The sequence below is a fragment of the Drosophila virilis genome, chromosome 5 (assembly GCF_030788295.1).
Source record: "Drosophila virilis strain 15010-1051.87 chromosome 5, Dvir_AGI_RSII-ME, whole genome shotgun sequence".
NCBI lineage: Eukaryota > Metazoa > Arthropoda > Insecta > Diptera > Drosophilidae > Drosophila > Drosophila virilis.
Window position 1 is genome coordinate 5,279,976 of NC_091547.1, and position 25,228 is coordinate 5,305,203.

At 41.9% G+C, this 25,228-nt stretch overlaps 2 protein-coding genes across 2 annotated transcripts in view; both read right to left on the bottom strand.

Annotated features, from left to right (window-relative positions):
• Positions 1-25,228, bottom strand: part of LOC6626614 (dymeclin) — a 106,822-nt gene that overhangs the window by 36,633 nt on the left and 44,961 nt on the right. Inside the window, exon 7 of the mRNA XM_002048672.4 lies at positions 16,277-16,348. The gene's annotated coding sequence lies outside the window, so the exon portion shown is untranslated. The remainder of the gene's footprint in view (positions 1-16,276; positions 16,349-25,228) is intronic.
• On the bottom strand, positions 19,484-20,950 carry LOC6626970 (gamma-butyrobetaine dioxygenase). Its single transcript, XM_002048677.4, has 2 exons — positions 20,043-20,950; positions 19,484-19,962 (listed from the first exon to the last, which is right to left on the bottom strand). The coding sequence occupies exons 1-2, from the start codon at positions 20,897-20,899 to the stop codon at positions 19,641-19,643; spliced, it is 1,179 nt and encodes a 392-aa protein (XP_002048713.1). The 5' UTR covers positions 20,900-20,950; the 3' UTR covers positions 19,484-19,640.

Sequence of the window (25,228 nt, forward strand, 5' to 3'; positions counted from 1 at the left end):
TTTGATTGACGTTTTATTTAACATGAATTTTGTTATTTCTGCAAAGTTTTTAATGCAATTACAACTTGAATTGAATGCGCATTTAATTGAATGCGAGTTTGAAAAGTTTTCGACAGTTGCCAATCGGATTAAGTTTATTTACGAAACGATTTCAGTTATTCCCTTTTTTTCTTGCAGTTCTCGTATTTAAATATTTCTTTAAATTTATTATTTTATTACAAACATAAGTCAATGGACTGTATGGTATTCTTTTGCATAAGATACCTAAATCCAAACCGAGAAGAACTCTAGAAGGTTTATAAAAACTTCAGAAATGGTTTTGTTTGGCATTTTCTAAATACTTCAATGTTCAGCTGCTGCATTGAAATCATTTTTGAAGCATTATTTCAATTATTAAACTTTAGATACTTTTAAGTATTCCAGCTAAGAGCTCAATCTGCTCTATTGTGAATGTTCTGATGCCATCACAGGGAGGCAACTCCAAAGATAACAGCCCTGCCAGAGGCAGATACCTTAGATACCCTACAATATTAGTCTGTGTTAATACCACATGAGCTACAAAATTGTAACTTTACCCTTACTTCGCAGTCTTTCGCTTGATAGAGATCAAAAGAATTTTATATGAAAGCGGAATTTATATATAGTATTTCTCAATGTTATAAGATTCCTCTATATATCTGAATATATGGCCAGACATAAAAGATATCATATAATTATGCATTTAAACTGAGTCTTAATGTAAGTCTTCTCTCTTTTAATGGTATTTCTTCCCAATGATATATCAGAGTATATGTCCAGACAGAGAGACATCTCTAATGAAATATGTTTCTAGTGTAGATTCGACTTTCGGCCCTGACTAGCTCAGATATCATATTTTGATATGATATTTTATCTTCTCAATAATATTTGTTTCTTTATAACAGAATATTTGTCCTGTCTAACCGAGAGAGACTTCTATGTCTATGTAAAGTGAGATGTGGCTTTGAAAAATTCCAAGCTCACGAACTAAAATAGTTGCCAGGTTGCCAAAGCAACTAAATTTCAGTTAAATCCCAATAAAAGATCACATTTTCCAATATATATATATTTAATGATGCTTGAGCAAAGCAATTAATATGGAAAAAGGATTGCAGCTGTTGAAATGGGAGAACAATGCAACAAACACAATTCCGGAATATTGTTAGTTGCTTTTAACGCTTGACTAAATAAACCTGAAATTAATGTGTGTGCGAGTGTGTGCGAATGTGTGTGTGTGTTGCAATTGCAATTTGCATGGAAATGTATAATTAATGCCATGTTTTACGAGCTGATGATATTATGTAATGAATTTCAACAAAATTTATTTGCTTACCTAGCAAAATGTGCGTCCAGCGGCAACGGCAGCAATTACAACAATTTATATAATTTACGAAAATTTACATACATTTTCATGATTAAATGATTTTCAATTGAAATTCGTTTTTCATAGGTTTTCATTGTTGTCGTTCATCTGCTTCTTCTTCTACTTGCTGTTGTTGTTGTTGTTGTTCTTTTTGTTGTTTATTTGTAGTTGTTGTTGTTTGTTTGTTTTTTTTTTTTCTCTCGCGCATAATTAACAAAGCTGTTCAATGGCATTCAAATGTCATTTTAATTATATTTTTGTTGCTCTTTTATATTATTTTTATAAATATTTGTTTATGCTCTGGTGTCTGGCAATGAACGTAAAGCGGTTGTTGAGTTCGGGTTCAAGTTTACCTGTTAATTGCCCGTGTTCAAGGTGTGCAAATAAATTAAGTGTAATTTTGCAAAAAATTTAAAACACACTTTCAAATAGACAATTAATTAGTTTGAGGCGTACAATTTAGGCAAAAATAATAATAATAATTATATCAAATAAACTGAAAAAAGGAAAAAAACACTAAAAATTCTATTTTAAAATATTCAAATTTCTTACACAGAGCGCAGAGATTTATTTATTTGTATGTAAAATATTTACAATTTCAGCAGTTTATTTTTTTTTAATGCCTTTTGCACTGTTTTCTTTAAATTTTATAGTTTATTTTTTTTTTAATTTTTTAATACATTTTTTTCACTTTTGTTTCAAAATACTTTTTTTTATATGAACAGCAACAAATTTTGATAGTGTATTTGCGTGTGCGTGTGTGTGCGTGCGTGCGTGTGTGTGTGCGTGCGTTTCTTAACGAACTGCGCTCCAGAGACAGAGGAAGAGTGAGAGTGTGTGTGTGTGTGTGTGTGTGTGAGTTGACAGTGGAGACAGCGCACAGGACACAGGACACAGGACGCACACACTGGACGCAATGATTTCAACTTATGAGCAACGAAATGCGTTGCGGGCGTTTTTATACCGACGTCGTCGCAACCAGCAGGATGAATTTTCCGGGTGGGGATATGCAAAAGGAAAACGGCAACGCAAGACGCACGCAAAAAGGAAAACTCCGCAAATGAAAAGAGTGCGCGAAAACTGAAGAGCACAAAGACAGAGACCCCAACACCCCCTAACACGGCCGCCAACCCAACTGGCCCAAGCACACACTGATGCAGAGATAAGCCCGGCAGCGCAGCTGGCAGCAACGTTAAGGGGAAATATTTTTAACGGTTTTGCAGCTGCAGCAGCAGCAGCAGCAGCAGCATCCGCGGCAGCAGCCGCAGCAGCCGCAGCAGCAGCGCAGCCTGCGCACGCATCGCAGTCGCTGTCGTAAGAGCAACGCGCCTTGAGCTTTGCTCCTGTCCCAAAAAGCTCCGTTTGCTGCTTTCTGCACTCGTTTCGTTTGCCAATCGTCTGCGTTCGTTTGCGCTTCGTTTTTGGTTCGTGTGCGCGCGCTTCGTGCGGCGTTCATTTTAACTAATTCGCCGCGCGTTCATTTTCTTTGCCAGATGCGGCGACATTTCCCCTGCGCTGCTGTTGTTGATGCTGCAGCGACAACTGCTGCTGCTGCTGCTGCTGCTGCTGCGCCGCTGCTGCGACTGTCTCTGCTGCGACTGTCGCTGGTGCTGCCGCTTTTAGGCGCCGCTTTGCTGATATTTCGCTGTTTTGCTGCTCTTCTTTGCTTTTCGTAGAGCTGCAGTTATTATTATGTATCCAAACCCCCTACCCCCCTCCCCATGACCGCGCGCTTTGCCGTTACTTTGTGTAGTCACTAATTTACAGTTTCATTTAGCTGGGGTCAGACTATAAATAGTCGCCGGCAGACATTGCCTGCCATTTGGCTTTCCATTTCGCAGACACGTGCGCCACACACACACACACACACACACACACACACACACACACACCTTACCACTCTTTTTCACGCTCGAGCGCAGCGCTCAAATCAAACACGAAAATCAAATTTGTAAACAACGCTCAAAAGTGGCGCCATTTGACGGAAACATACAAAAAAAAAAAAAAAGGAAAACACGAAAATAAACCAAATGCAAATTTGTACCTGAACCTGCCTGAGCTGCCAAGTGGCATGTGCATTTGGCTGTTGTTGTTGTTGTTGTTGTTGTTGCTGCCATTAAAATAAACCGCTAAACGGGCAATTCTTTTTTTCATCCGGGCACGCCCCAAAGTCGCGCCTCAAGTGGAGTCAAACCCAAGTGCGTGCCTGCTGCTGCGTCATCATATTCACCGTCCCCCCACCAACCCTCCGCTAACTTGCCCTGTTTTGCATATGAAAGGCGAATCACTGGAATCAAAATCACTTAAAGTCTGCCACGGCGCACATTGTCGATAAGCGCGGCGAATAACGGCATTTGCTGCCTCCCCCCACCCCAAACACACATAGCAACATCTCTGCCCACTTCCAATTGGCTGCCTGAGCGAATCGCAACAAAAGCTGCTTGTTACAATTTTGTGTTGGCACTTTTTTGGCTGCGCCTAAAAGCATGCAGCAAATTATTTGCCACCCGTTCGATTAGCTATTAAAAAAGCACAAACACACACACACACACACACACACACACATGCTCACAGGCACACAGTAGTTGCCATTTTGTTGTTGTTGATTTCTAATTTTGATCTGTCAAACGCAAGGCCAAAGATCGATGGCTCCGATAAAAAGCCACAATCGCCAAAAGAAAAATGTAAGAAATGCATGTAACTCGCTCGCCGACTCTCCCTCTCTCTCTCTCTCTACCTCGCTCTCGCTCTCTCTGTGCCTCTGCACAGCTCTCTCTCTCTCTCTTTCTCTGGCCTTTGCCATTCATGTGGAAAATTTCGTCTAGTGCATTGTGCACGATTTTTATGTTTATATAAACTGGCCGCAGTCCAATGGCCAGTCCGAAATTCACTTGCAGGCCATAACTTGGCTTTCTATTAACTTGCAACACGTGAAAATCGCAGCAGCAGCAGCAGCAGCTGCACACACACACACACACACACACACACACACACACACACTTAACTGCTGCTCGCTGTTGATGATGACGTTGAAAGTCCGAGCAAATGAGGCGCGCATCGCATGTCGAATGATGCTCAGTGCAAAGTATGAACACACACACACACTTTTACACACATCTATATTTTGTATATGTGTATTTTTTTTATCTGGTACAAATGTGTTTTAAGGAAAACCCAGAAACTGAGTGGAAAAATTTCAGCGGGAGTGCAGAGGAAAGCAAAGAGAGTACAAGATAGAGTGCGACCTTAACAAGATATCTAAAAGGATTAACAGCAACGTGTTTATATATTATATGAAAAGCCAAGGCAAGAGGCAACGTGGTGAATAGATCGATAAATATATGTATATAAATACATAAATAGATGACTAACGGCCTTGTCCAGGTCAAAAGTTTTGCTGCATATTTTAGATGCTACTTTTTCACAAAAATTTAAATGCATCCTTAATACGGTCAATTCGGCAGTCATTCAATCAATTCGTCAATCAGTCAATCATGTAGTCTACCATTTAGTCAAATACTCAATCATTCAGAACTTCGTGTAGTCACTCGATATGTCATGAGGCCATTCGGGTGCCTAGACAGTCTGTCAGTCAGTCATAAATTTAGTCATGTACGCATTCAATCAATCAATCAGTCAATCAGTCATGAAGTCAGTAATGAGGTCAGTAAAACATTCAGTCAGTCAGTCGTTTAGACATTCCGTAAGTCATAAAGTCACTCCGTCAGTCAGTTACGAAGACAATCATATAACAAGTTAATCAATCAGTCAGTCAATCAAGCAATCTAGTCAGTCAATCAGTCATGGAGTCAGTTATAGTGACAGTGAGTCATTCATAAAGTCAGTCAGTCATTTGGCAGTCAGTCTGTCAGGCATTCAGTCAGTCATGTAGACAGTTAGACAGTTAGTCAGTCAGTCAGCCATTCAATTAGTCAATCAGCCAGTTGACAGTTAAATCAGTTTGTCTGTAAGTCAATCAATCGGGCAAGTTAGTCATACAATCAGTTAGTCGTTCCGTCAGTCTCCTGCCTAAACCTAATTACTAAAGTAATTATAATTAATAAATGTGTAATTTAAGTCGAATTTTTCGGTAATTATAATCAAATGACATTCTAAATTACATTTTTTATTGCCAAATAGAAGCTCAAAAGTAATTTTAATCGCCTCGTGGAGAAGTTGAGCTAATTTCTCTGTTTTCATTTTGATTATTTATTGAACTTTCAATTTGATTCACTTTTAATAGTTCCTTTCATCCCATCAAAAGCCGACGCCTCGCCGAAACTATCATTTAATGGACTCGCATGGACAAACAGATTGAGGCCGATTGCCAATGATTGGCGTAAAGGCCAAACAAGAAACGACTCCGCACAAAAATGCCTTCAACAGTTGCCAATGCAAATGCATTTATTCTATTGCCGTTGCCATCAAGGCCCGCTCTTAGTAAAAGGCGCCGTTGGCTGCGATTTGGATTCATCAAAAAATCGCAAATTCAATTTGTTTGACACAATCTAAACCAATATTTTAGCAGGATTCGGTGCTGGTCGCAAAAATGGACACAATGCAGGAGAGCGCGGAGTCGCGGTGGAGCGTGACTCGATGCCGGAATGCCAGTGCAGCTGGCGTGCCAGAGTTGGCGGCATCGCCAAATTATGGCCAACAAAATAAACGAGTTACGCAAAAGGCAGCCGTGGCAGCAACAGCAGCAACAGCAGCAGCAGCCGTGGCAGCTGCAACATCGAGGAGCTGAGCTCTTCTGCTTGTGGCCATTGCCAGTGGCTGACAGCAGAAACCAAAAATTTTGATTTATGGCCGGGGCATAAACTGCATTTGACGGGACTACTGCTGCACTCTGTGTGGCAGTCGAGTGTGGCAGCTGAGTGTGGCAAGGTGGCGGCATCGTGCCACACGCCACATGATATGGCTACACACACACACACATATATATATATATAATCAAATAGCGGTAGCAACAAATGCGACTACGTGAATCTGGCCAGCCAGCCATGTGAACGGTGACATGGCAGCTCGACACACAGATACGCACACCCGCACGCACACACACACACACACACACGCACACACATCAAGTTGCACTGCAAATGTCGTTTTTGGGCTGCGTTTCAGTTTTTTTCTTTTTGTTTGTAACGGAAGTGCGAACGCAATATTGTGAATGTGTCACACACACACACACACACGCACTTTATAGCTATATGAGGGGTTAGGGTAAGGGGGGGGGTTGGCTGCTGGGCTGTTGGCAAGTAATGATGATTAAGCATTGTAATGAAATTGCAAATTGGCGCCGCGCAATGCCAAACTTGGCCTGAATTAAGTGTGTGTGTGTGTGTGTGTATGTGTGTGTGTGGGGCTTTGATTTTACCCGGATTTCATTACCAAAGGCGACAAGTGCTTGCATGTGTGTGTATGAGCGTAATTGTATTGTAGTTGAGTGCCAAAAGCGAAATAAACCTCTAATAAGCCAAATGACGTGCATTTGTCATGAATGTGTGCGAGCTCTCTGCCTGTGTGTGTGTGTGTGTGTGTGTGTGCCTTTTCACACACAACACAATCATTATTTTGAGCGCCTGTTAATTAAATTGTTCTTTCATCGATTTCTGCAAATAGTTCGAACAACAACTGAACTATTGCCAAACATTAAGTATAATATTTTTCTAAAATAAACGAGAAAACGAATATTTAATGCCCTTTTCTAGACATTCACCTTACACCGTTTGGCAGATATGTGAGGAGAGAGAAGCTCGTAAATGTTGAGAAGAGTAGATTTTGCTATACAAGAATCTACATATCCCATGTCAGCTATATGATGTACTGCAACCGTAAGATGTAGAGTTTCTAGACGATAGCCTTCAGACTGAGAGATGGAAGGAAGCACGTAAGAATGGAAAGACAGCCGGACACGGCTATATAGATATGTTCTTTATATGGTCGGAGATGTTTCCTTCTAAGCGTTACATATTTCATGACAAAATCATAATCCCTCAGCAAGGGTATACAAATTAAAATACCTTACAATAACAAGCGAACTAACTTTACTTTTTCTGAAACTAATTTAATTTTTAAGTGCATTTTATTTATTTATATTTAATTTAATTATTATTTTGTTGCCTTTAAAAATCATGAATAATAAATTATTCTTTAATGGAGTTTGCAATGAAAATAACTATATAAATAAATAATTAATGAAAATCATAGAAATGCAGGACTAAGCGAAAAGTCTGCATAATCTAAGCCTAGCTGTCGCCTTAAATGTGCATGCACATTAAGTCTCGGTCGGGAATGTGAGAGGCTTCGTTTTCTTTTAGCTGTTTTTCCGCCAATGTCATCGGGAAATTGCTTGCCCCATTTCGGTGCAGCCAAACGCAAACAATGGGGCCCGGCCCGACCCGGGCCTAATGGCCGTCATTTAATTTGGCTAAAAATTTTTACTAATTCTGCATTTTGCCAACTGCCGTTGCTGGCAACTGCTGTCTTCTTCTTCTCTTAGCAGGAGTACGTTTTCCTTTTTTTTTTTTATTTATTTTTTGTTGCACAATGAGTTTTATACGACATTAGAGCGCTGCCATTTGCTGTTGTTGTTGTTGTTGTTTGGTTTTGCAAATTCTATGTTTTTTTTTTTTAATATTTTAAAAGTAAATTTCAAAAAGCCAACAACAAAAGCCAAACAATGACAAGAGGGAGAGAGAGAGAGATAATAAAAAAATATGATTTGAACTGGAAGCAGGGCAGGAGACGAATGCAGGGTGGTGCGCGGTGGTGCAGGGGGGATGGGCAGCAATGCAAACAAACTGTCGAAAAAAAAAAATGGCAGCACAAAAAGTTACATAATCAAAATAATGACTGCCAAAGAGGCTGGGGCAGAGGCTGGGGCAGAGGCTGCCTCTAAGCCAAGATATAGACAATAATAATAATAAAAATAAAAATAAATAAAAGCCATGACAAAGGTAAATTTGTGGCAAGAGTGCTGGGCGCGAGGGGTGAGGTAAGCAGGGTGGATAGGAAGGAGAGGGGAGCTAATCTCTCAAGTGGCAAGTGCATTCAAATGCGAAAGTCGTCGTATTGACAGGAACGGGGGAGGTGAAGGGGGAGCGTGAGCCTTTGCGGGCTATCATTTTTTGCTGCTGCAAGCAAGACACACACACACACACAAGGACACACACAACATTTCAATGGCAATGGCGACAGGCGGTAGGCGGCTGACGGCCTGTGCCACAAATAGTGGCTGCCACGGCGCGGGCTTAACACATGCACTTGAAATTTAATATCGCCCGAACAAGCCAAATGTCTGACTGTCTCGGCTCTCGACTTAGCTGCATTTTATTATAGCATACTTTTCAGGGCGACCAACCACCCACCCACCCACACACACACACACACACACACTCACATAGTTGGCCGCCCGCCTGCTGCACCATAATCCCTCATATTTATTTTTGCAAAATTATTTGCTTTGTCTGATTGCGGATTTGCAGCTGCAACGTTTGCACAGTTACTTTTGCCATAGTATCTGACATAGGGGTCGCCAGTTGCCACGCCCTGCTTCCGTTTTTTTTTTTGTTCTCTCTCCTTCTTTCTTTCTTGTTTTGTGTGAATGAAAGTTCTACCTCCCCCCATCCCCCCATACTCCTTTTAAGCTGAGCTTCAGCTACTCATTTAATATGAAAGCAAATTGCATAAAATCACACCTGCAAGCCAACTTAGCAGCTATCAGCCGTTCTCCCTCTCTCTCTCTCTCTCTCTCTGTCGCTCTCTCTCGCTCTCTCCCTCTCGCTCAGTTGCCTGGCAGCCAATCCTTGCCGCTTAGCCAGGCCAAACAACTGCTGGCAACCGACCAAAGCACAGCTGGGCGACACACACTCACAGGACCTTCGGACAGGACAGCATCGCGTGCAAATATCGACTGCACACACAGAGCCTGACACAAACACTATGCTGCACCCTGCCTCCCTCCCACCGCACCACACTCCTTTTTACCAGGCCTCGTTGCCATGGCGGTCATAAAAACACCTTTACGGCTATGCCTCTGTCTCAGAGCTGAGCGCGTGTTTGGGAACTCATCTTGACTGCAGGCCAAAATCCAACTGCAGCTCGTAGGTAAATGGTACTGTGCTGCAACACTCCCCCCCCCCCCCCCCCCCCCCCCCCCACACTCAATCGACCCACCCATGACTAGCATCAGCCGCGCATGTTTATGATGTCATCTTCAATTTTATGCCGCACACAAATAAACTTGCACGCCAAGTCAGTTTGTCGGAAATGTAAAATGTTTCAAAAACATAAAAATTAATAGGGATATTACCCAAAGCTAAGACTTCAGACCGAAAATACATTTGTAAAATAATATACATATGTATAATATAGAAGAACAATTTTGCCTTATTAAGATTTAGATTGATCTAGAGGCCAAACCATGATCAAAAATCCAAACCTTATGAAAATCGGCTGAGTTTTGACCAAGTTATGGAGGTGGAAAATTTTAGCCTCTGTCTATATAGGATAAAAGCGGAATTTCCCGAAACGCCGTCTGAAGGTGCACCTTTCGCACATAAGGTTAATACAGTCAGTAAATCAGTCAGTCATTCAGGCAGAATAAATATTTTTATACTTATAAAGAAAAGCTTATATACAACTTTCGCAATACTTTTGACACAAGTTAGCGCCTAGTTTATTAGCTGCACATTTAAAAACGAATGTTTAGCTGTTTTTTCTAGCTCTAAATTGGCGTTTATTTAATTGTTTAATAGACGCAGCTCGTGCGACTCGTAAATAGCAGCAAATGTTCAATTAAAATGGAACAAAGTTTGAACAATTTTAGCTGGCAAAGGCAACCGCAGGAACCGCAGACCCAACAGGGGCCAACACCGCACCACCAAGTGGCAGCCAGCATGCACTTTAATATCCAAGTACGGCGTGTTGCAGTTGCAAATGCAACACGCAGCCAGCCTCCTGCACTGTGCGTGCTAATGTGCGTGTGTGTGTGTGTGTGTGTGCATTTGTAGCTGTCAGCGCCACGCCTTGTCGCAGTTGGCACCATGCAAAACGCCCACGCTGCAGTTGCTGCTGCTGCTGCTGTTGTTGTTGTTGTTGTTGTCAACGCTTCGATTTTGCAGTTGTAGACAATAAATTTGTGCCCGCTTATTGTCAACTAAAATCAAAAACATAATTCAGAGACGCACAGGGACCACAATAAGTCTGTCCGTGTGTGTGTGTGTGTGTGCACACATAACGAGCACGCTGCTTGGCATGAAATTAACACAAAATGCCAAAACAACAGCAACAGCAACACACACACACACACACACGCACACACACGCGCACTCAGTGTGTGTGGGCGTGGCTGACAGCCTCTGTCTGAACGGCCGGCTAGCTATGCAGGATTACCAAGTTTCAGTGTTTACGCTGGCATTTAATGCATTTGCAGTCCGGCCACAAATCGACAAATCCATCTAAACATGCACATGCACATAACCGAGCGACACGCACACACACACACACACACACACGCAGAGAGAGAGGGAGAGATCCAGCGCTGTGCATGCAAATGACTTCCGGCATTTGTCAGTTGTTTGTTTAAAGCAAATAAGTTGTGGCAGCTGGGGGAACAGGTGGCGGGGTTGCGGCAGCGTCTGGGGGTTGAGCTGGGATGCTGTGCACTTAGTTTTTGAAGTGGATGCGTGTCGTGTTTTTTGCGTAGTGCCACGAGCATGCACGATGCAACAGACGAGCGTGTTCAATTTGCCTGAAACACATTTCGCGCGTGTCAAACTTTGTGGAATATAGCAAAGAAATCAAAATAGAAGAGCTTTATATTATTAAAAAAATATCATGTACATTCGAATTTGAGATCGAGTGAAAAATTTGAAATAATTTGTCAGATACTTTAGAAAACTAAAGGAAACGAAGATAAATTGAAGAAAAACAAGTTTCCATACGAAAACTTATATAGAAGTACATAGATTATAGATTAAAATTAAGCAGAAAATGTCAAATGGGATCATGTTATTCGGCTAGGGAAGAGAGTTTAAGGTACTAAAATTAAATATTCAGCCAATCGTGTGTATACCAACTATATAATATGGTATTCCGATGTTGAAAAGCTTTGCAATATATGTGAGTAGCACTGTGAACCTATGAAATGCCAAGTTTGGTCAAGTTATCTTAATAAATAAAAAGTTTTACATACAAGTACGTTCTTTTCGACCGCATCCGACATATGACTGCAACAGAAAGAGGGACCTATGCAAAGTTTAAAGACGGGAGCTTTCAAAACTAGAGACTAGTTTGCATAGAAAGAGAGACGGACGGACAGGCGTATGTGGACTTGGCTCTTGATGCTGATCAGGAAAATATATAATCTTTCATGTGTGTAAACATCGTGTCGTTGATATTGACGCGCACATCTCTAGCACGGGGCTGGCTATTTTCGACTTGAATTTTAACACAATTGCCAAAATCATTTGCTGACACGCCCACTGACACGATGCCTACGCCATCCCCCTGCTGCCCACGTTTGGCAAAATGAGCCACATGACAGCCACTAATCTGCACTTGTATTGACATTATATGGACATTTGTAATTTCCGGTGATGCCATTTTTATGCGCCCATAAAGGGCATACACTCTGGCAACAATGCCGCACAATGAGCAGCAAGCAGCAGCCCTTGACCAGTTTTTGTCAAGGGTCCTCCAGCCCTTTTCTTTGCTCTTCTCCTTTTTTTTTTTTGGTAGATTGCCAGGATATGCGCCCGAAAAAAATAATACAAAGCAGCGCATAGGCAGGCCCAGGCCTCGTTAACTATTAAAAAGGCAAGCAAATGTGTGTGTGTGTGTTTGTGTGTGTGTGTGTAACACACACTCGCACACACGCCGGGCAATTCAATGCTGTTTATGAGCGCACATAAAAAGAAAACTTTGAATTTTTATTTGAGACGTCAATGCCAAAATGTTTGTTGCCGCCTAATGAGGCAACAGCCGCACAGCCCGAAAAGGGTTGACAGTTCACACACACGATACACATATATTCACACACTCGCACACACACACACACACAAACACACACACATGCTCACTTGTGCCTAGGCTTATGGACTATTAAGTTCATAAAATGCGCTCTCAAGTAATTTTCAGGCAGCTGCAAATGCATTGACACATATGAATTTATATAAACACACACGCACACACGCAAACACACACACACACACACACACATATGGCCGTAAAGCAATTAACCAAATTGCTGTTTATTGGCTGCCAGGCAACAGCTGGCGGCAAGTTGCAAGTCTCAAGTCGCCAGTCTAATTGCCCATTGCAGCAAACACACACACACACACACACACACACACACACACACACACAGAATTTATTTATACCTAATCAAATGCGAGCTTAATTAAAGCACCTGGCCCAGGCACTGGCATCGATGGCTGCCTATTTGGCTAATACATTTGGCAGAGTTGCCTCCTTTTTTGGAGCCAGCAGCCCGCATGCCAAATACCTGTGTGTACCTATGTACAAGCTTTTTTCAGCTGCACCTCTCCTCCGCACACCCCTCCACACACACACACACACACACACACATTTTCGGTTGAAGGTGAAAAGTCAATATTGTGGTTGCAACTGTAAAATATTAAATGTCTTTGCTAGAACCGTAACGTTGCCCGGCCGCAACAACTATTTGCATGCAATTTGTTGCAAAATAGAAAATAATCAAAGCAATGTGCAACAGACCATGCAACAAGGCGGGCGGCGGGCGGCGGGCGGCAGGCGGGTCATGGGCGTGGGCTACTTAGCAAACATCAACACCTGGCAAGGGCTCCCTTTCTGCCGGTATGCGGCAGGCAGCAACAAAGGCGAGCTGCAAATTGGCTTGTGGCAAGCTGTGCTGTGCTGTGTTGCATGCAGCTAACCAGTAACAAGCCGGTAACAACATCTAATCAATTTTCCACAATTGGTTGCAGCAAATGAAGCTAAAGCTGCAGCTGACCGCAGCACCAGAAACTGTTGCCCGATTTTCCGCCCACATTTACCTTCAACGATTTCTATTCTAATTCTTAACTTCATTATGGGATTTGTGTAATTGCTATGCAACTTTGCAGGGAATCTCTCTCCCTCTCTTTCCCTCTCTCTCGCTCTCTCGCTCTCTCTCTCTCTCTCTCTCTCTCTCTCTGTCTCATATATATCATAGATAATTATAATGCCGGGCATATTATTAATTCAAAATGTCACTCAATTTATGCGCTAATTATGCTCGCTGATAATTGTCCTTGTTATTGTTATTGTTGTCCTTGTTATTGCTGTAGTTGTTGTTGTTCCCGCCTGCAGTCTGTAGATGAGCCATTTTCCGCTCTGTTTCCATATGCATATTTTCCAATTTGTCATTTCCAGCGATTGTTGTTACCATTAACCTGAATTGCACCTCAAATCTTTAGTCGAGCCGAAGCCCTTGAAGGTATTCAACACGCGACAATATGTAATGTGAACGAATTGGTAATACCCTAGATGTATTGACATATTGATGTATTAAAGTATTAATGCATTAATGTATTAATGTATTAATGTATTAATGTATTAATGTATTAATGTATTAATGTATTAATGTATTAATGTATTAATGTATTAATGTATTAATGTATTAATGTATTAATGTATTAATGTATTAATGTATTAATGTATTAATGTATTAATGTATTAATGTATTAATGTATTAATGTATTAATGTATTAATGTATTAATGTATTAATGTATCAATGTATTAATGTATTAATGTATTAATGTATTAATGTATTAATGTATTGAAGTACTGAGATATTAATAAATGTGTTTTAATCATTATTTAAATCAATTTTTAATAAGTATTCATTTCGTGGAATCGAGCAGAAGCATGCGACATATCCAGTTTTTAATGTAAATAAATATGTTGTGGAACGGATTTAAATTTCCATAAAAATAACACAAATAATACGAATTCATTATTATTTGCGTTTGACAGAATTATAAATAAAGTTATTTTTATATAATATTTCATTTTTTGTAAAAAGAAAACTCAGGCATGACTAATTTTTTTCTTTGAAATGCATTTAATGCAAATATCAATATTACAGCGTTTTACATGGATGTGCTTTATGCTTCAATACATATCCCATTATTTGTATAGCCACGATGCTGCCACATATTGTTGCAAGATTTCGCATGCGCAAGCATTTACCGCGTTTCTGTGGCAGCTGCGTTTGCGTTTAGCCTAATTAAAATTGTGCTACGTGAGGCAGCATCAGTTCGCATCGGCTGCACGTATTTGCATTGTTAAATGTGAGGTCATAAATGACGGCTAATGTTAAATGGAAAATACACAATGATAATAATGATAAGGCCCAAAGCTCAAACAGAATATTTGGATCGCTGATGTGTGCAGAAATATCAACCGGGGTCGGGTTGAATAAAAGCCTTGATGGGCTTTGAAGCGGGGCAGTCGGTTGGTTGGCTGACCTTTAATTATTTGATGGCACACACACACACACACAAACGCACACGCGCACACGCTGAACTTGCAACACGTTATGTTTTGGTGGCAAGGCACTTTCGCTTATTGAAAAACATTGAAAACTGCAAGTCGAGACGGCGCAGACATGAATGTTTATTGATCGCCCAGTACGATGCTTTTAAGGCCATCATAAAAATAATAATGATGCCAAGGCATGACGATGTTGTTGGTGGTGTCGGTGCTGCTGCGCGCCGCCAGCCAAATGTAGGCAGCTGCACATGGAAATAAATATTTATATGCGCACCATCTATAAATTGAAAGGCCAAAAAACAAAAAAAAAAATAAAGGGTTGTGCGCTAATGCCAATTCCAAGCGACAGGTGAAACGGTAAGGCAACAAACAGCAGGGCGGCCAGAGCAGCAGTAGCAGGAGGCAGGGGTAACAGGAGCAGCAGCAGCAGCAGGACTTATGAGCTTTGGCGCACAGCATTTGGACTTGGACATTTTTACGATGTGATTTCACATAACCACAGTAGACGTGCAGACAAGACATGAAGAGAGAGAGAGAGAGAGAGAGGGAGGGAGAGAAGGCAGGAGAGAAAGAGAGAGCGAGAGATGGAGAGATGGAGACAAGTTGCAGACGCTTTGGTGATAAACTTTGAAATTGCTGTAGCTTGTGGCGTATGTGTGGCACATGGATATGTGTCTCTCTCTTTTTCTCTCTCTCTCTCTCTCTCTGTGTGTGTGCGTCTTGTGGCAGCAACAACAGCAACAGAATTTATTACACTCCAGCGGCACAAGCGAATTCTAATAAGCGAAATGCGATGTTGAGCCCGCGCTAATGTCCTGCAGCAAAATCAAACGGAATTACAGGCCGCATTACGCATACGCCCCCTCAGGCACACACACACACCTACACTCACACACACACACACACACACACCAGCTCGCCGAACAAAAGGGTTGACTATCATTTGTATGATATGATTTGATACACAGCATTCCATATACTTATTTTAGTTTGATTCCAATGTCTGCGCGTGCATGACGCAAGCCATTCATTTGCCAGCAAAAGGATAACAGGATAAGAAAAGAAACCGCAGCATAGTTGATCGAATATTTAATACCCTTTAAAGCCCCTTCTATGAGTATGCCCAACTGATCTTAGAACAAGAAACAACAATACAGCTGTGAGATAAAGTCAACTGAGTATTCGATCGAATATTAAATACACTTGCGATGCTTTAAGCAGATCTTTAATGAGAGCCCAGTATTAAATTCTAATTCAATTCATTTTCTTATCTTATTTCAAAATAGAAAGGTCTTAAGTCCAGGGGTCTTAAGCATAATTGAAGTCAACAATATATCATTACAAAAAATTTACTTTGCTTCGATTGCACTTACCAGATTTATATTATATAATCACGAGTTGTCTTCAAGTATTTGCCATATTGTTGTTCACTTTGTCTAAGATCTCTGCAAAAAAGGAAAAAAATTCTTCATATATAAATACAATAATGGATCATTTATCTTGTAACAGGGATATATAGCTATAATAATAATATAATATAATATAATATATATATTATATATTTATGTAAAGCAATCGGATATCAATAATTGTTAATTAAATTGTAAAAAACCTGCACCAAATATCCTAAACAAATCTTAGCTGAAAGCCCAATTTAAATAGAAAGGAACACTTCATATATGTATTAATCAGCTTAAACAAGAATATGTACATAAAAAGTGTTGAGCAATATTATATTTAGAGCATTACACAACACTTGTAAAAACTTATGATAGCCTTCGGCAGGGTATTTACAAAAATTGAGTGCATGTTATCCATATGCTTGAAGGATTGTTGGAAAGTTCGCTGGCGAAGGGTTGGAGTTGGGTTGGAGGAGGGTTGGGATTGTCGCACTTGAGTTAATTTAATTCAATTCATGGACAGACAATGATTGCGTCAATTGCCGCATGTTTATCATTGTGACAGTTTTTCAACGACGGCGAAAAAAACGTTGGCGAGCCAAATCTTGGCAAAAAAAAAAAAAATACAAACCAAAAACTGGGCCACAGCCAAGTATGAAATCCGTCCAACCCCTTCTGCCCGCCCCCGTTTTGGCTGTGTGTAATGAGGGGGCGGGTTAGCGGAAATTGTATGTAAGCATTTTAGTTTGGCAATTGTCTGCGTTTCGCTCTTCAAAGTGTCTACAAATTGAGCGCATTATTTGCAGCGCGACAGCCGTGTTTTTTTTTTTTTGGCAAGAGTTGCCGCCACGACTTTTGGCTCTTGGCCTTGTTTACATAATGGCCAGCGGTGTCAGTGTCACGGCATAAACCTTACACTTTTGGCTGGCCACAACTGTGCCAATTAGTTTTTAGAGGGGACCGACCCACACACACACACACACACACACACACACTCAAAGCGTACGTGGCGGGGGCCCCGGGGGTGCAATAGTGGAGCGCAGGGTTTTCAATTACACATTATGGCCCTGGTAGCAGTAAAAGAGACTTGGCCCAGACCACAAACAGAAATTGGATTTGCGACTCGGTATTTTTTTTCTTATTTCTTACTTCACTTTTATGTGCAACAGACCAAACGCTCAGCTCGTTCAGTTTTATGAACTTATAAACAAGAGAAAGGTTGTGTGCGGTGGCGGGAGGGCGGGGGGGTTTGGACTGCCTGGGGGTGGGTTAGCAACCCTTTTAGTCAGCTGTTGCTGTTTGCCGACTCTCCAGCTGCTTATTATGTGGATTATTAGAGGGATTTACTTGGCTGCTACCAAAATCACATGCCGTGTATGTGGGTTTTTCATGTGTGTGTGTGTGTGGCATCAATGACATAAATAAAAAGATTTGCCAAGGATTTGCCACTGGGTAACCGCACCAAGCACCAAGCACAAACACAAAACAAGTAAAACAAACCAGCAACAGCTTCCGGCGCCGTCAATATGTGGCAATGCCGTAAAAATACCCCACTCCGCAGAACGCGCACCTTGACACGCCCCGCTCCAACTCACCTGCCTTGCCTGCCTTGTTGCTCGCTTTAAAGGGTGCTCAGCACGTTTGTGTGATTTACGCTGACACTAAAAGCTCAGCCGGGTCAATGTTTGTCTCTGGCTCAGCCATAAATTGATAAACAGCTAATCGCGAATGCCAAAACAAAGTATTACAAAAAACAACATATATGTACATACCTACATACATGCATACATGTGCTTGTATTTGTATACAAGCAAACACGTTCATACACTTCTAACTGATAAGGGCCTTTGAAATTCGCAGCTTCTGTGCTGCGCGTAAACAATGACGTGTCGCAGACTTTCACTTAAAGTCATGTGTTCCCTAGTTAATAGCAATTAATGAACAACATTAACTATATGCACTAACAAATACCCTGCAATGCAGCAACATCAAAACAGTTACCTACTTTTCCACATATATTTATTATCCTTCCAATCCGAAAGAAATAAATAATTAATTAAATCAAATTCGCTGGCTATTTTAAATGCATATTATCTTATGTCAACAAAAGCTTTGCATTTAATATTTAAATCCAAAGCATGTGCCATCTTCTGTGTTACACACTTCGAAAGAAAATTATAATATCCCCTGCAGGCGTATAATTATGTAGATAAATACCTAACTGTATAATGCATACATACAAAAGCACGCTTACCATTTCTCTCTCTCTCTCTCTCACGCTGTGTGGATTTCGCGCTTAAATTTTGTGTCGGAAAAAAGCTCTGCACTAAAAATTACACAAGGCACATCTTACTGATTATTGGACATAAATTAAAAGGCGGCAATGGATAAAAGACTCGGAGGTTTATAAAACTTAACTCGTTAAACACACCATTTAGTTAAATTAACCTTATTGGTAAACGATTTAATAAACACGCGCAGATGACACGATCGATCGACAGGACAGACACGCACTGACTAAATTGCCTCATTTGGCTAGCGCCCACGCCAAGCCCTCGTTCGCACTAATACAACAACAACAACAACAACTGGTTGAGCGCGCAACTATCAAAACTCCCATGCTGCCGAAATGCGCTCTTCTTGTGCAAGCGCGTTTGTCTGCGTACACATCTAAGGTAACGGGATCAATAGCGTGTTACTGCTTCCACGCACACTGTACGCAATGCTCGCGCCTTGTTGTGCCTGCTGTCCGTCTGCAGTGGAGACATTAAACGGGATCAAAAGCAATGTCAATGAGTTGTAAACAGTGAAGGAATAGATTATGTGCCAAGCTTACAATGCGCACATACAGCTGAATATGCAAATAAAATGTAGCTTTTTCCTCTCTGTTCACAAACTGCCTGCAATATACATACATACATGTGTATGTAACGGGATCAAAAGCATTTACTCCAATGAGCTGACAACAGTGGAGTAATAAATAATGTTCCACGTTTACAACATTCGCACTTCAAGCAAAAGCTCTCTGGCTATTAAATATTTAATACTCTATAACAAATCGTAAAGGTTTTAATAATGTTATTATTTTGTCATCCCAATAAAGGCAAAAAAAAAAAAAAAACGATTAACATTAAAAACGATTAAATTAGTAATGAAATACAACTTTTTTTTGTGTATTTTAATTAAATATGATAATCTTTATTAACACATTATTTAAATACAAAAGCAGACACAATATTCCAAGCCGATTAAAACAGTTGCCCGGCAGAGGGGGAAGGGGGGGAGGATGTTTTTTATTCACGTGTTGTTTACTGATAAGGCAGATAAGTAGGCAGAGCTACTTGTTATGCCCGAGCGCATTCCGGAGGACACGCCACCGGGAATAGGCAATGTCCCAGTCGAGGAAGGCGCCAACAATGTGCCGCACATTGTGATCCGTATCATCGTAGCCGGTGCGGCCGTGCACTATGCGCACATTATCGAAGGTTAGAATATCGCCAGGTGTTGTCTTAAAGGCGCATGCCTCCTCGTTGGCCAGGCGTATAAACATGGCCATGGCCTCATACCAGGGACGCACCTGCTCCGGGGGCACGCTGAAGTGGCTGTCGCGCTGCGGAATGCTGTGGTTGATGCGCACGTAACGACCCTTGGCATCCAGGCTGTGTGTGTGTGGCAGCACAGATAACAGAGATAAGAGCAGGCCAGAGAGAAAGAGTGGATGGAGGGGGGGTGGACTTACTTGATGACCGGCGCACGCCATATATTGTGAAAGTAGAGCTCCTTGTCGCTGCCAATGTCCGCCCAATCGACGGGCGTGCCGCTGAGCAACTGAAAGGCGCTCGGCTCCCGCTGCCGCAACAGATCGGCCACATGGAACGCATCGCTGATCAGATTCCAGCCGCCAGGTGATTCCGATTGCTGCAGCGTGTGCAACAGCGTAATGCTCGGCTTGTACTCAAAGTAGGGCATGTCCGTGTGCAGCGGCAGCGGCGCCGCCATATACGCATAATTGCTGGCGCCGGGCTGCGCCCGAACGCTCCACTCATCGCCGTACGTGGTGCGCCGCATGAAGCCCACCCGGTTGCACAGCTGCCGCAGCACGTGCGCCTCCAGCGGCGCCTGCCGGATCAGCGCCAGGCCATGGACGGCCAGCTGGTGCAGCCACTGCAGCAGCGTCTCATCGTTGCGCAGCAGCTCCTCGTACTGGAATTCGCGCTGTATCTGGGCAAACTCCAGGCCGGACCAGTGCCGGCGCTCGGGGCGGTAAATGTCGCGCAAATAACGCGCGCGATTCGCGGGCGAGAAATCACGCGCCCTGAGCCAGCCCAGCGCATAGCTCGACTGATGGCCATCGCTCCAGTCTATCAGCAGCGCCTGCTGCTCCGCGCACCAGCTGAGCTGCTGCAGTCGCACCCCGGTGTCCAAACAGTTCCAACCGTGCGGCAGGCGACTGCGCGTCTGTTGCATATAGCATTTGGGGCACTGGCAATTGTCGCGCAGCCAAATCTCTGGAAATTGCATGGCCGGCTGTTCCAGGTGCAGGCGCAACAGCACCAGCTGCTGCTGCAGATCCCGACTGAGCTGAACGCACGTCATGCTTCTGCTTCTCGCACGGGCACAACCGCCGTCAAGACGCAACGCGCGGCGAATGAGCTGAGTTTCGGCTGCGGCTGCGAGATCAGCCCATGGTGGACGACAATAGACACGTGGCCTTTAGATTATGGAGCTGGGCTCGCCTGATGCCAGCTCGAAGTCGAGCACTTATCAATCCTTTGTGATAGCTCGGCTGGAATTGGCTCGGTGTGTTGCTGCCTCAGCATTATTTATTTTTTATACTTTTTATTAAAGATTTTTACTTTAAGCTGCCACACACACACACACACACGCACACACAGAGAGCGAGAGACAAGCGGTCCCCTTGCAAAATTAAAAATGCAAAATTAATTTTGCACAAAATTGCAAACGCTTGCAATTTTTGCATAATTGTTTGTCATCAGCATGAGACCCTACACAAGCGCCCCAATGGCGCCCCAGCCTGTTGCAACCCCGCCCCTAAACGACCAACACAGCCCAGCAGCCCTTTCACTTCATTGAAATGCCGTCAATCATTGTTAGGCACATTGATCACTTCATTCGCAATGTTGCACATTTACACACACACACACACACACACACACACACACACACACACTGCCGCCATGTTGCCTGATTGCAATATCCCACTTCTGACAACACAATAACCATGCAGCATATATGTATAGAGAAAAACAGCGGCAACAACAACAATAACTGCGCGATTTTTAATTATCACTTTCGCATTTGTTGTTGTTGTTGTTGCTTTCACACACACAAAGATGTATCTGCATTTGCATTTGTATCTGTATCTATCTATCGCCTGGGTATCACTGGCTTTTCCATTTCCATTTTCATTCAGCTCGCTTTCACGCCTGAAACAAAGAAACACAATCCGTGAATGCTCAGCTTTTAGCTTTGCCAAGAGTATTTACACTCACCAACAAATTAATATCGGGCATTTCACAAATGTCTTTCGTTTGGGCACCGTTTAAGGCTCATATGTATATATATAGATATATTTTTATATATATTTTCTAAATAAGCGTAAAGAATGGAATTGAGCTACAATAAATTATCACTTTGAAAATCTTTTTCTTTTTCAACATTTTATTTAACATTTATTTCCAGTTTAACTGTTATGGAGAACTTGGGAAACTCGAATGGCTTCTATAATTTATACTCTCTTCGAACCTTTGAATTCCGTGAAACTTCATTCTAACTTCGATCAAGAGATATTTCCCGTTTTTCTTATACACTCACACACTGTCTCTCTCTCTCTCTATCTGTCTCTTTCTCTCGCTGCACATGTACTATCTAGTCTTATATATTCCTCTCTCTTTCTCTCTCGCTCTAACTATACATGTTCTAGATAATCCCTAACTAAATACAACTATTACTAGAAATACTATTAATTTATAATTATTTATATATCAAAATCTAATTATATTTAAAATCCATAGCATACTTTTTGGAGCTAATCAAATGTAGCAATCGAAATGTATAAAATATGCCTCAGAAAATCCTTAAGCCAAAAGAATAAACTGAAAACTTTATAATTCGCAACAAGTTTTATCGGCATAATAATTAGATGTTTCTTGACATTTGCAAAAAGTGTATTCACATGTCGTTTACATATCAATCTGCAGCATCACAAGCTGCTCATTTGGTTGAAGCATTTCATATTTCTATGGAATATTTTATGCATTGTATCTGGAGAGATGAGAGCGAAAAGAGCTAGAGGGATTGGGGGAGGGTAGATGCTGCCGCTGGCGTCGCGCAACACCCAAAGCCAGAAACTTTATTGTTTTCAATTAAAAACATTTTACATGCAAAAACATTCTCGCATCTATGTAAACGAGTGCCTCGATCCATTCGTGTATTCATGGAATTCATGAAACGAGCAACAACAAAAAAAAAAACAACGCACAATTGTTGCAATGAAGTGAAATGTAATGAGGTGTAATGAAAATGCATTCAAGTGTTGCGCCTGACAGTTTTCCACCTGCACTTAACAATAAACATAATCAACAGCAGCAATTACAACAACAACAGCACGAGAAACATGTCATATAACAATCTGAGTGGTATCCATATGGAGCTATAAATTTCGGTTAAGCCCTTCGGTCTTTCGAGTTGCTTTCAATTTCATTGCAATCTCTGGCTATTAAAATGCCACCTGAGCTGGCAACTTGTTTACCTAATCACAATATCCCAATATATAAGCTGCTCAATTAAATGACATCGATAATTGGGCTCACTAAGCTTCTCCTGTTCGCATTAGGCTCATTAAATTCGACACACACACTCAGCTAAGCCCACCGCAGATGCAACAATTTTCAAATGCTTGTGAAAGTGAAACACTTACTCAAATTAAACTACGCCCAGATGGGCGTAAAAGGCACAAAAACGGCATTAACTTGAATTAAGTGCAGCAAATTGTTGCTTGACTATCAATATACCCTGCACAAAATACAAAAATAATAAAGCTAGTGCTAACATGTTGCGAACTTGTGACCCCTTCCTGTGTCGAAGTTTATCTTGTCCAGTCTGCCAGCAGCAGGGTTTGAACTTTCGCTCCCAGTACTATCTCAGACCCTGAACAAGGGGCTCTACCAGCTAACTGCTGTCTAGAGGACTAACTGGTTCTACCCTTAACTATGTTCTTCCATCAACCCTGACCAGGTTCTTTTATCAGCCAACTGTCCCTGTACTTGGTCCTTAACCAGCTAGCTGCTAAGCCTAGTACCTAGTACCTCATCAGCAAACATTTAATAAATTGTTAGTAGAGATCAATCAACCCATTGATGACAGCTGCTCACAACAGGGTATCAATGTGGCCATAACAGTGCTGTATGCTAAATTGTTTGATATTTGTGATTATCAAATCGAATTCGAGTGGCACATAAATTGAAACGAATCAAATGAATGCAAATCGAATCAAACCAAATCGTTTTGCCCCAGCTGTAAAGCCACTCAACTGTTGACACTTTATGAACGCGCGCTTTTCTGTGTGGACCTTTTATTGAATGCTTAAATTATTAATGAACTCGCAAAGCGCAGCTGAGCGGAAATGTGGTCTGTCAGCCTGTTTGTGTGTGTGTGTGTGTGTGTGTGTGTTGGCCGTAACAATGTTGGCTAACAGGCGCGACATTGCAACGGTGCGCACAATGGGCGCGCTTTAGGCCTAATTAGCCTCGTGGGCAGCATCAAAAGGGCCCAGAACAGGCAAACAGGCAACGAGCCGCAGAGAAAAGGCGACCGAATCGGCCTCTATAAATAACAAAGGCAGAACGCATAATTAGGCAACGATGTTGTCGCTGTTGTTGTTTTTGTTGTTGTTGCTCCCTTGTTATACCCTGTAGCCAATGCAAAGGTGTTAAAAAGGGTGTATTGGCTTTGTGCTTATGTACGTAACATGCAGCAGAAAACACACCGACTACAGGGTATAGTTATTGTTGACCTATCTATGTCCGCTCGTCTGTCCATCTGTCCATTCATATATATTCTCGTATATCTTATCATATTGTATATCTAATCTTATTGTATATCTCATTATCTCATCTCATATCTCACTTCATTTTCTTACGATATTTCCTTCTATGTTTATAGATTTTCCCCATTCCGCAGAGCTTCTCAAGGTTACAAATATTTCACACCTCGAATGCCTTCTGCAGTTTCTCCCTAAATTAAGAAATATTTATATATTCTTTTATAAGAACACTTATTATAAAACCTAGAGCCTTGAGCTTAGGTATATGCACGCATTGGAATGAAATAAATATGAACTGAAATTTTCATAAAGAACAGACAACAACAGACAGCATGTATACGCCCAGAAGAACGTTCGAATTTGTCAGGGTAACTCCCAGTCGTGTATTCCCAACCACAGCATACTTCTTTGCTGTTCCTGTTGTTGTTGTTGTTGTGGTTGGCACACTTGAAATAGCGCAAATTGGCGCGTTTTGTGGCTTGTGGCCACCACGCCCACCACACTTGAGCCCAGTGCCCGTTCCCATCGTAGTCGCTGCGACTGCACTTCCGTTGCGGCCACACCGGAAGCCGGCACGAAAAGAAACCGAAATCCTTGAGTGGCAACCGGCCCGCGCCCAAGATGCGCCGCTGTGGGACGCATAAATAAATGCGCCACAAATCCGTAAATATGATTAAATGCCAAATTTATTTACTGCTCCCCGGTTGGCTTTAAAATAAGATATATATATATATATTTATATATATATATATATGTGGTTTGTATAACAACTCCTTTTGGAAAGGCCAACCGGGCGTGGCATAAGCCGCAGCCACCTGCCGGAAGCCGCGTGGCATCAGCAGCTGCTCCGCCTCGATCCG